At 52.3% G+C, this 15,027-nt stretch overlaps 1 protein-coding gene across 1 annotated transcript in view; it reads left to right on the forward strand.

Moving 5' to 3' along the window:
• Positions 1–784: 784 nt before the first annotated feature.
• Positions 785–15,027, forward strand: part of MCF2 (MCF.2 cell line derived transforming sequence) — a 63,557-nt gene continuing 49,314 nt past the window's right edge. The window contains exons 1-2 of the mRNA XM_074148226.1: positions 785–884; positions 14,720–14,788. Coding sequence (XP_074004327.1) covers positions 827–884; positions 14,720–14,788 — 127 coding nt within the window. The 5' untranslated portion in view covers positions 785–826. The remainder of the gene's footprint in view (positions 885–14,719; positions 14,789–15,027) is intronic.

Consider the following 15,027-nt stretch of genomic DNA (forward strand, 5'->3'; position numbering starts at 1 on the left):
TTTATTATTTTATTTATTTTTATCCCTTAGAGAAGCGCTATAGGTGCTGGGGCAGGGAGCGGCTCCAGCTGCAGGGCGGTGTGCTGGGGGACACTCCGGAGAGTAGTAGTAAATCTAAAAATTAAAAAGGGAAAAAAGTTTAAAAGGGAAAAGAAGGGGAAGAAAGAAGAAAAAATAAAAGAAAAAAAGGAGAAATATAGGAAAAAAAAGAAAAAAGAAAAAAGTGAGAGAAAGGAGAAAAGGGGGGAAAAAAGGAAAAGAAAAGAGGAAAAAAAGAAGAAAGGAAAATAGGAAAAAAGAAAAAAAGAGAAAAAGGGGGAAAGGGAAAAAGAGGGGGGAGAAAAAAGGAAAAAAGGAAAAAGAATAAGGGAAAAAGAAAGAAGGAAAAAGAAAAAAGGAAAAAGGGGAAAAAAGGAAAAAGGGGGGAAGGGAAAAAAGGGAAAAAATAAAAACAGGGGAAAAAAGGGAAACAAACAGAAAAGAAAAAAAGGAATAAAGCGGGGGGGGGGGGAAGGGGGGAAAAGGAAAATAAAAGGAAAAAAATATATTTAAAAAAAAAAAAGGGAAAAAGGGCCAAGGGGCCGCGGGCGCTGGGGGCGGAGACGGCGGTGCGGGGGGCGGTGCGGGGGGCGGTCTGGGGGCGGTCGGAGTGGCGGCAGCGGCCGCCCGATTCCCGTGGCCCCGCCTGGGCGGCCGCGCGGGCCCGGGGCGGCGGCGGCGGGGGAGCGGTGCCGGCGGGGGAGCGCTGCCGCCGGGCATGGCCATGGCCCCGGCCCCGGCCCCGGCCCCGGCCGGTCCCCCGCCGGGGGGCACCTCGGCGGGGGAGATGGAGCGGTACTACTGCCTGCTGCGGGCCGCCGCGCTGCTGGAGGCCGCCGCCGCCGGTGAGTCCCGGGGGGCTGCCGGCTGTCACAGGTGGCCGGGGTGGGGTAGGGGGCAGGGCTGGCGGCGAAGAGCTTCCCCCCCCCCCCCCCGCCCCTGGTATCCCTCTCCCTCGCCCCTGGTATCCCTCTGCCTCCGCGGAAGGAGCCTGGCTCCCGGCTCGCCTCCCGCATCCCGGCGGGGTCGGCCCCGGGGGGGGCGGTCGGTACCCGGGTCCCGGGGTGGGGGGTGGGGGGGGCGGCTGCGGAGCCGGGGTGCGGAGGCAAAGCGGGGAGATGTGTCGGGACCCGGGTCCGTCTGCCGAGGAAGAGGGTTCGTTGCACGAGGGGCGCTGAGGACTCGGGGCGCTACTTCTTTTGATGGATGTCGGGGTCCGTGTTTCCCGTTGACGCTGCTGGCACGTCCTTCGTGTTATTACTGACCAATAATAATAGTAATGCATTGCTCAAAATGCGTTTTGAGGGACGGCGGTGGTTTTCGGTGAGCAGAAGGATGTTTGCCGACGCTGGTCCCCTTCTCAAGATTCCCCAGGGCCAAAGAAGTCTTCCCTGGGATGTTGCATCTCAGCCTGACGGCTGGGATGTGCCCTTCCCCGCTTTCTGAAGTAGAAAAAGCAGTAGCTGTGTGCAAAGCGTGCGTGTCTCTGTCGGACACCCCCTCTTCCCACCTTCCTTCCTCGGTCTGTAGTCATCGCTTGATGCCCGGCTGCGTGGGGGACCCCAGCGACGATGTTGCTGTGGTTTATGTAGCTGCACACCCTCCACGTGCCATCTGATCCCTTACCCTCGGGCTTCAAGCTGCTCTTGTGCTTCCAGGATGTTCCCTTTGATGGACAATGATCCGCTCATAAACTGTGCGGGGCCCTGACTTTTTTTTTTTTTGTTATTTTGGGGTTGCGCTTTTTTTTTTTTTTTTTTTGTGGGGAGAACAGGTTGTGGGGGGAGTTTTTTTTGAGGGGGAAAAAAAATATCCCCTTTCATAAAGGTGGTGGCATCTTGGGTGACTCCGAGCCTCGCTGGAGGCTGCATACCTTGTCAGGAGGCAAAGGCTTCTCATCGTTCCTTATTTGTTCACAGCTGGCAGAGCGCTTGGAGCCGGGCCAGGCACAGAAAAGACACACTGACCCGAAAAAGAAAAAAGCCTCCGGTCTAATTCCAGTTTCCTTGACCTCTTTGCAAAGTGCAGTTTGGGGTGCGGGAGGGATTTCTCGAGGCGTGTGTGTGTGTGTGTGTGGAATAAATCCCAAGTGAGGACTTCACCGTTGTGTCAAGAGATGCTTCTGGGATGATGTCCATGACAGCATCTCCTGCTCTGCTGGGGACTGTCCTGCCTGCCAGACCCATGCTGACCTGTTCCTCTGCCCTCACCCTGCAGATGGGGTGGGAAGATGTAGGGAGGGGCGCTCAGGGTCAATTAATAAAGGATGCTGCTTGAAGGGATGTGATTAAAAAACCCAGTCTGATCCTCCTTGCGCTGGCGCCGACGATGGAACACCCACGCTGCTCCAAGGGGAGCTGGGTGACACGGGGCTGGGGACGCAGATGGTGAGCGGTTCCTGTGAGCGATGAAACCGGGTGAAAGCTGGTTTCTTGTGAGCGTGAGCCCCGTCTTCTAACCGGCTCGTGGCAGATGACCTTTGTATGATGCTCGTAGGAAATCCAAATATCTCCACAAAGGCACGCTTGTGTGGTTATAGCTGCAGGGTCTGGACACGTGATTTGGCATCCACGGAGATCCTTAGAATGAGATAGTGAGAAAGATACCAAGTTGAGCAAGATTCCCCAAATCATGAGATGAAAAATAAATCAGAAGGTTGGGGTGGGTTTTTTTGGAGGTTGGTTTGTTTGTTTGTTTGTTGTTTTTTTTTTCTTCATGGCTGATTTCTGAGCATTTCAGCCTGATCTGGGACCATGTTTTAACCGTTTCCCTTCTCTCGTCAGCACCGGAAAGTCGTTGGTTGTTTCTAGTAGAAGGTGATGTTTCTCCTGGCTCTGCCTTACAGTGAGATATAATCTGCCTATATAAATTCTGAGTCTTTTACAGCCATTCTCGTCTTGGGCTCCCTCAGGGAGCTGCGGGAGTCCAAGGCCAGCAGCCTCTGGAGGCTCGGGAGCCCTTTGGGTGGACCATGGAGGAGTAGTAGCCTGGGAGCCGTCAGTAGTACGTGGGAGGCGCTTCCTCTCCCGGCATTGCATTTCCTACAACTGCAGTTTCATGGTTTGTCATTCATGTACCAGGACAAAAGTGAAGCGACAGCAGGGCTGTGTGGGAGGGAAGGAACCGAAGTGTAAAATATGGTGGGGGGAAAGAAAGAGTCTTCGAAAGCACTGTCTTTGAGCTGGAGGATGCTTGGAGACCCGGAGCTCCCCCAAGTTGCACCTGGAGATGGGGGGAGTTCAGAGCTGGGATGTCGCCGTTGGTCGTGCTCGGGGTAGGAGCCTTTGGATAACGTTGGTTTTGGTAGGTGGGACTTGCAGGGAAACCAAGTGAGTGTCCTCGGCCTCCTCTTGTGAACGAGCAATGTTGTGCTGACGGACACGAGTCACTGTGGCGGTGGTCGTTTGGGCACACGTGAGGTCCCAACGCTCCTTGGCTTGCTCTGCTGAGGCTTCAGTCATCCCATCAGACAGTGCATCGGAAAACTGGGGGGCAGAGGAGCAGGAGGGCAAGGAGCTGTGTGGACGTGGCCGGGTGGAGCCACCTTGTCTTCCCTGTCCCTCTCCCTCCCACGCGATGCCAGACTTGGTTTGGGAGCGTGGCTGAGTCAGGAGCTCCTGAGGCAGAGCTGCTCCCCGGGAGCCGGCGCTGGTGGAGCTGCTGGATGCTACAGTTACCCGTCTGCTGCTCCGCTGGTGTCTGTCTGAGGGCTGGCTGGTGGGAGACGAGCTGAGCACCAGCGATATCATCTCTCCCCGCATCACTTTCCAAGCCACTGACCTTCTCCTGCGGCAGGAAAGCGGTTCTCTGGATTTGCAGATGTGCTTTTGCTGGAGAGGGGAACGCCGGCATCGAGCATTTCCATTTTGGGAAAATTGGTTTTCGTTTGCCTCGTTTTGCAGCAGAGTTTCCAGGTGATGCCATCATGGGGACCTGGCTGCACGATTTAGTTTCCTGGCTATGTGGGCTGTGAGAGCGAATAAATTGTTCCAGGTGACTTCGGTGAACTTGACTCCGGGTTCCCGGGCAGGTACTGGGGCCCGAGGATTTACTGCTGTTACCTCTTTGTGCACAAAGCTGGAGCTGGGCTTGGAAAAAGCGAGGCTTGCGTGGTGTTGAATGAGGTGGAAGTTAATGAGGTGTTGTGTGCGTGTGTTTTTATTTGGCTTTGGGGGTCTTTTGTGCCCAACGGGCTCTGGTTTGGAGGCTGATGATGTTGGCAAAGGGGCCCCAGCCTTGGTGTGCAAAGCAACCTGTAAACTCCTTCCCGAGTCTCCCGAAAGGGAGGAGTGACTGAAACTGGGAATAGGAGAAAAATTCGAAGTACATCGAAGCTCCTAAGTATTAGAAATGCAAGATTTTCTCAACTCCCACGCTGCGGCGTTTGAATGCACGAAGGGTGGGTGTTGAGGAACTTCATTACATTTCTTGCAATAGGTGTAAATTCGTGTACGGTTGAGCTGGCTTTTATCTTTCCCAATTTTTGCTTAGTTTGGGGTGACACGAGGAGAGAGTTTTTCTGATTGGACCTGAACGCATCAGAACATTCAGTAGTTTGTTGCCTCGCATTAGCAAATTGGCCGCAGCAGTACCAGGAGATAACACGTAAGCCTTGTTTCCACTTAGTTTATTTCTGGTTTGCCTTTTCTGAGCAAAGCTTCCATAGTTCGCCAGCTCTTAAATCTAAATTGGAAGAGATTGCCACCCCACCACCCCCCCCGTTCCCCAAATTCTGTGGTTACCAGCACACAGGGACACCCTGGACCTTTTAACCTCCCCTGAGCATCCTCCTCCTCGCTGGTGGCATGGCTCAGCTTTGGCTCCCAGAGACCTTTCTGCTCTCTCCAGCTCCCAAAGTAGTCTCAGAGGGTGATGTTCCCGTGAATGTGGGATCCTTGGCTGGATTGTCCTCCTGGTGGGGTGGGTGCTCCTGCTCTTCCTCAGCTGGCATTTCCCCACTGGCAGATGCCGGAGGGATGCCCAGGAGCGGGATGCTCCTGCCCGGGGCTCGCAGGCTCGGCCACAGGTCCTGGTCCAGGGTGACCCTACGCCTGGACACGCTGCTACCCGATCCCTCTTCGGATGATCAGCTCCTATTGTAAGGTGATGATTCAGCTGGTCCCGTGAGGACATTCCTCCGTGGGACGGGCACACTGCCCGGATGATGCTCCACGAGCCTCCACTGCGCTGAGTGAACATTTTCTCCCTAATTCTTTTATATTTTTTTTCTTTTACAGCATTTTCTTTTGCATTTTCACTCTTATCCTCGGAGTATATAAATCTAAGCCTTTTGAAAAGGTCATTCTAGTTTTTCAGAAGCTTCCCTTTTGGCTTGTTTTTTGCTGTGTGGTTTTTTTAGCCGAGCATGCTCCCAGGTTTGGGTGATGGGCATGTGAGCCTGTGCTGAAGCATTTACTGAAGATAAGCCCTGGAAGTCCTCGGTGGAGAAGCACAGCCACCAGGTCAGAAGAGAGGACCATCTGGTGCCGTATCCTGCCTCCTACGCTGTGCCGGAGCGGGTGCTTGGGGAGAAGTAAAAGAAAGAGCTTGCAAACAGAGCGAGTCTTTCCTCAAAATACCCTCCCTGGTCTGACAAGGGATAATTTAAGCGGTCGTTGAACCAGGGATGGTGACCAGCCCGTCATGCCTAGTGACGGACTAACCCTCCCGGGACTTTCCATGGCCTTTTTGAGTCGCTGGGTGGTTTCGATGTGTTCCCGCCCGATGTGTCTGCCTCAGTTTCCCATCTGTGACACGAGATGAGGCTCCTGGTGAAGTTTAAATCGTGATTTTTGCTGGGGCCTGGTCACACGTGGACGGTTACGGTGATCATTTGGGAAGAGGGGTCTGCATTCGTGCCCATGTAGCTGTGGAGGGTGGTGGCCGCACCGGGGAGCTGGTGACGATGGCTGTCCCTGCCTGTACAGGGCATGGCTTTGCAAGGTCCATGTCCCTTTGAAACCATGGCGCTGTGTGTCTGTCCCATCTGGCTCTGAAGGAGCTGTTTTGCTGCTGACCCACCTTCATAGCAAACTCTCCGAGGGCCAACCCATGCCTGGCTGCCAGCGTCACCGGGCTCCTAGGATGGCCCCAGGGCCACCTGTAGCCTGGGGACCAACGTGTGCTGCCAGAACCTGAACCACCCATTCCCTCTAAATACACCCTGTCCATCCACAGCTCCCACCATATTCCTGGGGTGCAGCTCTTCCCATGGCTCTGCCACCCCTTGTCCCCTGTGTTGTTCTGATGCTTTTCCCAGGAACTTCCTTGTAGAAGCTGGTTTTGCAAGAGCATCTGCCAGGTTGAGGATTTACAGAGAGATTCAGGTGTGGTGGGTGGGGGTTTGCCATCAGGCTATTGACAGAACCAGTCGAGGAGCCCCATCATGTTCCTCAGGATCAATACATGGCGTCTTCTGGAAAAATAAGCATTTAAAAATCCTAATTTAATTGCTGTTCTTTCCCTCCAAACGAAAACGGGGTTTCGACTGGCTGTAGTTCCCAAGCAGGTTCCTGCAGGCTGAGCCCGGGGCTTGGGGGGATGAAGATGCTCCCGTGTAGCCCATGGCCACAGCGGGGTGCGAGCTGTCCCCACGGGGGGACAAAAGGGGCTTGCGGCAGTCGAGGGTGTTGACGCTTTCTGCCATAAATATTTTAATGGGTCTTTTGTGTCGCTCGCTGGGCTCAGGGAACGGCTGCACCGCCTGGAATTGCAAACTGTTGAATCGTAGAACCATAGAATGGTTAGAGTTGGAAGGGACCTTAAAGATCATCGAGTTCCAGCCCCCCTGCCATGGGCAGGGACACCTCCACTAGAGCAGGTTGCTCAAAGCCCCATCCAGCCTGGCCTTAAGCACTTCCAGGGATGGGGCATCCACAACTTCCCTGGGCAACCTGTTCCAGTGCTTCACCACCCTCACAGGAAAGAATTTCCTCCTAATATCTAATCTAAATCTCCCCTCTTCCCATTTAAAACCATTACCCCTTGTCCTGTCACTACATCTCCTGACAAAGAGTCCCTCTCCGGCTCTCCTGTAGGCTCCCTTCAGATATTGGAAGGCTGCTATGAGGTGTCCCCGGAGCCTTCTCTTCTCTGGGCTGAACAACCCCAGCTCTCTCAGCCTGTCTTCATAGGGGAGGTGCTCCATCCCTCTGATCATCTTCGTGGCCCTCCACTGGACCCGTTCCAACAGGTCCATGTCCTTCCTGTGTTGAGGACTCCAAAGCTGGACACAGAACTCCAGGTGGGGTCTCACGAGCACAGAGTAGAGGGGTAGAATCATCTCCCTCAACCTGCTGGCCACACTTCTCTTGATGCAGCCCAGGATGGGGTTGGCTTTCTGGGCTGCCAGTGCACATTGCCAGCTCATGTTGAGCTTCTCATCCACCAATGCAGCCGGATTTTAGGGCAGAGCGTGTGTGTGTGTGTCAGGGCAGGGTGGATCAGCATCTGAAAGTGGTTTTGGTGCCTCCTGAGGGGGCGTGCGGCTCAGGGTTGCTGTGAGAAATAGTTAACGATTACACATACAGCTCCTGCGCCTCACCTGAGATCACTCGCAAAGGCGGAGGAGGATCACAGCAGCTTTTTGCACTTTGCACCGTCAGGTCTCTAAGTTTCTTTAGCATCTGAGCTTCTGCGGTGTGGAGAGAAGGAAATTTGATGTAGAGTATTCATCACATGGGGAAAAAGTCCCCACGGGTCTAGACCCGGGGCCAGGCTGTTACCTCCAGTATAAAGGTGTAACTGCAGCACAAGGCCGTTAAGCCCCATGTTCTCTGCAGCTCTGGATGACTTTGGTGGAACCGAGTAGAAATGTGTCTTATCAGCAGGCCCCTCTGTTTTTCTGCCCTGTGGATTTTTAGAAGTCCCCGGTTGGGACCTGTGAGCCCCTGGGAGCCAGCTGTGAACTCCCTTGTAGGGAAAAATGATCCCTTGGCTTCAGGTCCCCAGGGAGGAGGCCACCGAGTCCTGGCTGGTGGACTTTATGTCCGATCCCGAGACCTTCAGTTCCTTGGAGCATCCAGAAACTGGTCCCGTGGGTTGTGGAGACCTTTTCCTACTAATGTCACCCAACAGGTAGTTCAACAGGGTATTTAACACCCGCCCTTTGATCCCAGCTCTCGCACAACCCGGACAGACGTGGACATCTACGTCTGCCTGATGGATGGGGGCTGCTAGGGTGTCTTGTCATCAGACAAGATGTCATCAGACATGCTCATGGCCCTTGGCTAACATTGTATCCTGTTGGCGCTTGTGCCTGTACCTGTTTGCAAACGAGGAACTGAAGAAGCTGTGAGAGACACGATTTGCTCCCAGCTACGGAACAGTTTAGTCCCAAAGGCAGGAAGCAGCCTCAGCCCCTTGTCAGTCCCCTGCTCGGACCAGGTCCCATAAATAACCTTTAGGTGGGTACAACAGGCCTCGTTGAGGAGCCCAATCTCCTATTATCTGCCAGGCGTTCCCCGATGGATGCGTGGTTGGGCAGGGTGTCTCCGTCAGTGTCGTGCCGCCTGGCTGGCCACCAGCCCCTCCTGGCCCAGGTCCCCGTGGATGCTGTGTGAACACCCGCTCTACGCACCTGAAGCCTCCCCTCTACTTCCCGGGCAGGTTGGAGAGGCCAGAGGGTGGATGTGATGAGGTGGAAATTAGGATCCTACTCCAGGAATAAGCTTGTCAGGGAAGCCACCGCTTGGAGACCACGCAGGTGGAGCACGATGCCCAGAAGACACTGGTCAAAGCGGTGATGGGCAGTAATGGCAGCTAGGGACACCCACCCTGTCACCCCTGCTTTGTGCAGACCTCATGCAAGCGTGCCGTTCATGGTAGGGCAGTTTGCAGGCAGCCTAAAATAGTCTATTTTTCTCTGATAACTCCCTCTGTCTTTGCTTTCTGGACACGGCGTGCTGGCAGGGAGAACGGCGGTGGTTCTTGGTGTGCCCTGGGTGGAATCTAAAGTCTTCTGAAGTTGCTTGGGGGTAAAGCAGGGTGAGGCTCAACGGCTGGGACACGCACTGGGGTGATGGAGACTCGGCTTTCCTGCAGCAAGCTGTGGCCCCACATGTTTTTGCAGATAATTAAATTTCAAGATAAATTGTTCACCTGATCCAAATTGAGTGCCCAGAGCGATGGGCTGCAGGGTCCCTTCTTTTGAATGGGTTTAACAATGCGGAGTGAGTGAGGACTCCCAGCTCTGGAGCCCTCAGGACGGGAAGGACATCGATCTGTTGGAGCGGGTCTGGAGGAGGCCACAAAGATGATCAGAGGGCTGGAGCCCCTCTGCTGTGAGGACAGGCTGAGAGAGTTGGGGGGCGTTCAGCCTGGAGAAGGCTCTGGGGAGACCTTAGAGCCCCTTCCAGTCCCTAAAGGGGCTCCAGGAGAGATGGGGAGGGACTCTTCATCAGGGAGGGGAGCCATAGGATGAGAGGGAAGGGTTTTGAACTGAAAGGGGGAGATTTAGATGAGCTATTAGGAAGAAATTCTTTGCTGTGAGGGTGGTGAGACCCTGGCCCAGGCTGCCCAGAGAAGCTGTGGCTGCCCCATCCCTGGAGGTGTTCAAGGCCAGGTTGGATGGGTCTTTGAGCAACCTGGTGTGGTGGGAGGTGTCCCTGCCCAGGGCAGGGGGGTGGAACTGGATGGTCTTTCAGGTCCCTTCCAACCCGGACCATTCTATGATTCTATGAGTGAGGGGGATGAATTGCAGGGTGATGCATCAATCTTTCTCCTCGGATACAGGACTGCATTTCTGTTCTTTTCCCCGATAAATATTTAATTTTGCAAAGCAGAGCAGCTTCAGCTGGAGAAGCTGAAAGGGCTGCTCTTTGCATTGCACTGGGTTCATGGTTGGGGCACACTGCTCTAAGGGATTTCCCTCTCCTGTGCAAAGCGAATGAGATGGAGACGGTTTAGTCCTCACGCCTAACCCAGGTTGTGCTCCATCAGCTGTTCTGGGAGGCTCATGGCCGGGGACAGGGCTGCTGGTGGCAGCCAGGAGAAGCCCCGCTCGTTGGAACTCCCCGAGCACCAGACCTGCCAACGCTGTTGGTTTGTGTGGGTCTGTGTTATGGATGTCATTAGGAACTTTTGGAGGTATGTGGGCCTTTCTGTGGTGGGACCACCTGAGGCGGATGCTGGCTGATGACCCTGCTTAGGCCAGAAAGTCACTGAGGGCAATGGAAGTAGGTTACAAATGTGCTGATGTGCAGGCTGCCTTGACACTGCTTGGTTGGATGGAGATGTCCAAGCAGCTGAGGACAAGCAGAAGCTCAACGTGATCCTTTACCCTTTTCATTTGATTTACTTCAGTTTTGTTTTCTAGACTACGGCAGCAACCCTCGCATGAAAAGCTGCTGTTCCCCATTCACAACAAAGCCATCTCCAGATGGGGTTTATGGTTGCGAGCAATATTTGGTCGGTGTTATGAAGCGCAAGGCGCTGGCACATCAGCTTGGCAGGGGCGTTACACAGCTGCTGTCGGCAGATGCTGCGAGCCTGCGAGGTTTGGAAAAGACAAGAAAACAATAGTTACCAAAGAGCAAAGCCCTTTGGGGTTTAATTGAGTTTTACAAGAGGAATTTGGACTCGGACAGTGGCTGTCCCCTCACTGAATGTCACTGCAGACCTCCGCTGTACGTAGGGCAACTAAGATGATTAAGTGATTGGAGCATCTCCCTTATGAGGAAAGGCTCAAAGAGCTGGGGCTCTTTAGCCTGGAGAAGAGAAGGCTGAGGGGAGACCTTATCTATGTTTACAAGTACCTAAAGCGGGGGTTGAAGGATGATGGAGCTGGACTCTTTTCAGTGGTTTCCAGCAATAGGACGAGGGGCAACTGGCACAAGCTGGAACATAGGAAGTTCCATTCAAATATGAGGAGAAACTTCTTTCCGGTGAGGGTGCCAGAGCCCTGGAACAGGCTGCCCAGGGAGGTCGTGGAGTCCCCTTCTCTGGAGATCTTCAAGACTTGCCTTGATGCCGTCCTGAGTGATGTGCTCTGGGCAATCCTGCTTTAGCAGGGGAATTGGACTAGATGATCTCTAGAGGTCCCTTCCAACTCTGACGATTTCATGATTCCGTGAAGGTCCTGCTGTGATTGAGTTGCCTTGAAAGGGAACGTCTCTGCCAATAAACATCATTCTTACCACCTCGGTCTGTGCAATGGCCTTGCGATACGGCCCTAGGGAGAGGACCCAGCAAAATGCTGTGGGCTGTGTAACCCAAAGGATGGGGACAGGGTAGGTTCAGCAGGGTTCCCTGCTGAGCCGCGTGAGTTTTTCTTGGAAGAGTAGAGACTCTGTATTTTCCCCTTTGTCTTTTTCCTGCTCGGCTTCACGCATCCTCCAAAGCTCTGTGTCATGGCAACCATCTCCTCCATAGAGCAGTCTCTGAATGTAATAACTGCAGCAGCGTTTTATAAATACCCAGTTTAGAGCCTATATAAAACCTGTCACTACGCTGTTATGCCAATTTATCATCCAGATGCTGCTCGTTTTTAGCAAGACCCTGAAGCCTGAGTTCATACCAACTGTGTGGTGCAGTTTGTGAAGTGCTCTGGGATGTTGTAACGTGAGGGTTTCAGGCTCGGTTTTGTGGCAGCACAGCTCTGTCCTATAACACCTGATGATCACAATGCCTCTTTTTAAGAGAAATGAGTGGACTTGCCTGAAACCTTGACTTCCTCTGCCTTGTGCCAAGTGAGATGCAGGCTGGCTGCGCTGTTCGCCCCTGGGGTCTTTCTTGTGCTGTCCCAAGAGCGTCCTTCAAATAAGAAATCCCCACTTTGCTAGCAAACATCAAGGGAAGCCTTGTTTGAGAGGCGGAGATCTTTGGTGCCCCGCTGCCTTTCACTGCTCTTTTTCCAGAGGTGAGTAGTTGAGGAGAAAGGTCATCTTTCTGCACGGGATTTGCAGCCACGTCCAACTGACGTGCCGCAGGCACAGCAAACGTGCTCGCAAATTGGATGCCAGCACTTGATTTTTCCCTAACGTTTGCCCAGGAGGCTGAGTTGGATGGCCAGTGCTGAGCGAGCGATGAGTTGGCCAAAGAGCGGCTCTAATTGGGACCACAATCAGCCTGTTGTTGTGCCTTGACCTTAGCAAAGGGCAGCCGTCCTGCTCCTCCGTCGCTTGTTGGAGTCTCCTACCCCACAGGAGATGGGGAGGGTTTGTAAGGGAGATGCTCCCCGAGCCTTCACTGCCTGGAAGTAAATTACTCCCACCTCGTTTTCCCCCCAATTTTGCGTGCTCAACTTGGGACTGCTCGGAAGGACCTGATTTTCTGAAGGTGCTGAGTCCCCTCTTCCAAAAATGCCACCCCTTGGGAAATGGGAATCAGAATGGTTAGAGTTGGAAGGGACCTTAAAGGCCATTGAGTTCCAACCCCCCTGCCATGGACAGGGACACCTCCCACTAGAGCAGGAATCTCAAAGTCATAAGGGTGCTTAGAAGTCTGGGTCTCCACCTCAGTGACAAAGTCAAGGATGAAACTTTCCATGGAATAAGATGTTGGGGAGCAGGGTCCTTGCTGGAAACCGTAACTCCCAAAGCGGGTCCCTCCTCGGGTCATTCCCGAGCGTGGTGGGACCCCCCGTCCTGTGGTGCTTTTGCACCTCCAACCCAGAAATGCCAGGTCCACTTGCAGGCATGGCCCTGATGGGGCTGAGCTGGTGGGCTCTGTGGGACAGGGTGGTCTGCGCCCGTGGTGGCAGAGGACACGGCACAGCATGTCCTCCTGCACCCCCCGGCGCAGGTGGGGATAATACACATCCCTTGGTTTTTGCAGTTTCCGTGATGGTCATTGGGAAACTGCTGCTCAGAGAGACTCGAGAGAATAAGCACCCGGCTCTGGGGCTAAAGCGTGTGTTTTTGAGATGGCATTTCCTTTCTGGGAAGCAAAGTTTGAAAACATCTGCTGAAAAATTCGACTTTTTTCCCCAACCATGGTTGTCTCCAGCTTAGTTTAAGGCTGCAGGTTGTTCTCAGGGAGAAAACGTCTTTTCAAACTTAAGCGATTTTTATTAATTTTTTTTTTATTTTTTCACCGTGCAAAGGTTAACCCCCTTTTCCCAGCCTGTTTCCCGGACAGGTCTCAATACTCCAGCATTTCCCTCCCGTATCACCGCAGGGCCAGAAAGAAAAAGCTGCTTTTACTGCAAACCCCCAGGTGTGTTTTGCTTTTCCCGTGGAGCACCGCAGGCAGACGCGGCTGTTCAGCCAGGGGGGCTTTTGTCTTCTATTTTTCAAAGACCCGCGTGTTAAATATCACCTACTTCATGCATTGGAGCTCGTTAAGTTATTAAGTGTGATTTTTATCAGTATGAAACTATTGAGCTGGGAAAAAAAAAAAATCAATTAATGGAGAAGAAATCTATGGCCACTGCTTGTCCTCAGGTTGGGTGAAGCAGTTGAATGAGAGAGAAATATTTGAAATATCTTGCAAGACAAACATCTTTCTTACCAAGGCCAATTCTGGGGCCTGTTAAAATCAAGAATGTTTCTGTGGATGCCAGCGGGACTTGGGCTTAATCCTTAACAAAGGAAAATAACATTTTTATCTACAAGAGGAGAAAATAGCGGTATGAGCACAGGAAAGCAGAGAGTGGCCCGTGGCTGGTGGGGGCTGCGGGAGCAGAGACACCCCCTCCGACCCTGCCACCTCTGGGCTGCGGTGCTGCAGCGTCCACACGGCGATTAAAAGCCTGAAACATCCTTAGATAAAGTCGAAGTGACCAGAAAGCTTCCGGAAAAAGTGAAATAGAATAAATATTGATTATGCTGGAGTGTGCTGAAGTATGCAGCCCGTGTGATTTAAAACAGCCGAAGGATTCCTCCCTAGGACCACAGCTCTGTAAAATAATCAGTGTTTAAAATTTGATTATCAGAAAGCACAAGGACTTTAATCTGTACAGATGTGCTTTAAAACATTTATTTGCGGGAACAAGGATGTTTAATTTCTAGCTATTGTTCCGTTTATAGATAATGCAGAAAAATGCCTACCCTTCTGTAAGCTCCTCTTGTGTTCAGTCAGTCTGGGTTTCCTTTCCTTCTCCCAGGGAAAAGTTGTGTAAATCGTTCCGATGTGCTTCATTGCCACTGAAAGGGTCAGCGTGCTAAATACGGGAGTAAAACAGCCTCTCCCATTATTTAATTAAAAAGAAATCTAATAACCGAGCAGAAGAATAACAGCCTTTCCAGCACGTGTGGCCCCGTGCCAGAGGAAAACATGATTTCGGAAGCTTATTTGCTTAAAATTAAAGACTCTTCCACAGTCTGGAAACCTAACCTGATTCCCAGTGCAGCAGCCTTGGACGCTGCCCTTCCCAGCGGGAACCTCTTGCCAGGGCGAGGGGGCACTGGGGGAGTTTGCGAAACAGGGGAGTAAAGTATAGTAGCTCCAAAATATAAATATTAACGTGGGATATATCCTGTTGGGGGGAGAGCACTCGAGCTCCCAGGCAGTTCTGCCTTAGTACATTTGATAGGATACATACTTATGGCATTTGCCCTGTTAGTGTCATTAGAAATATCGGTTTCTAGGAAAACCATATATCCGTTGTTACGAAATTTCATATGTAATTTAGAGAAGCTGCATTTGGTCGAAGTCCCACCACTGGGTTGATAGATGTGTTTGCTTTGGATTTTTCCTTCCTTTTTGACTGCTACTTTTACTTTTTTTTTTTTTTTTCCAGAAACTGCAATACCCATCTGTGCAAAGGACATCAGTGATGATTTGATGAAGGAGTTTGCTTTTCTTTCTGGTGAGTACAGTGAATTTCTCCAGGGGAAGAATTTCTCCAGTCTTTGCGTGGTAATTAAATACTCCAGATGAACTTCCGCGCTATTTGGCAAAATGATACTCTGCACAGGATATTATCCACCAGGTAGTCTCTAGTGCCACCAGAAATGTTGTTAATAAAACATTGAGGCGGTTCGAAATAGCGTATTAGGTTTCTGTCCCAAGCCGTACTGTAAAATAGTCTTACCTTCAAATACTCAA

This window comes from Numenius arquata, chromosome 5 (genome assembly GCF_964106895.1).
Source record: "Numenius arquata chromosome 5, bNumArq3.hap1.1, whole genome shotgun sequence".
NCBI classification, from domain to species: domain Eukaryota; kingdom Metazoa; phylum Chordata; class Aves; order Charadriiformes; family Scolopacidae; genus Numenius; species Numenius arquata.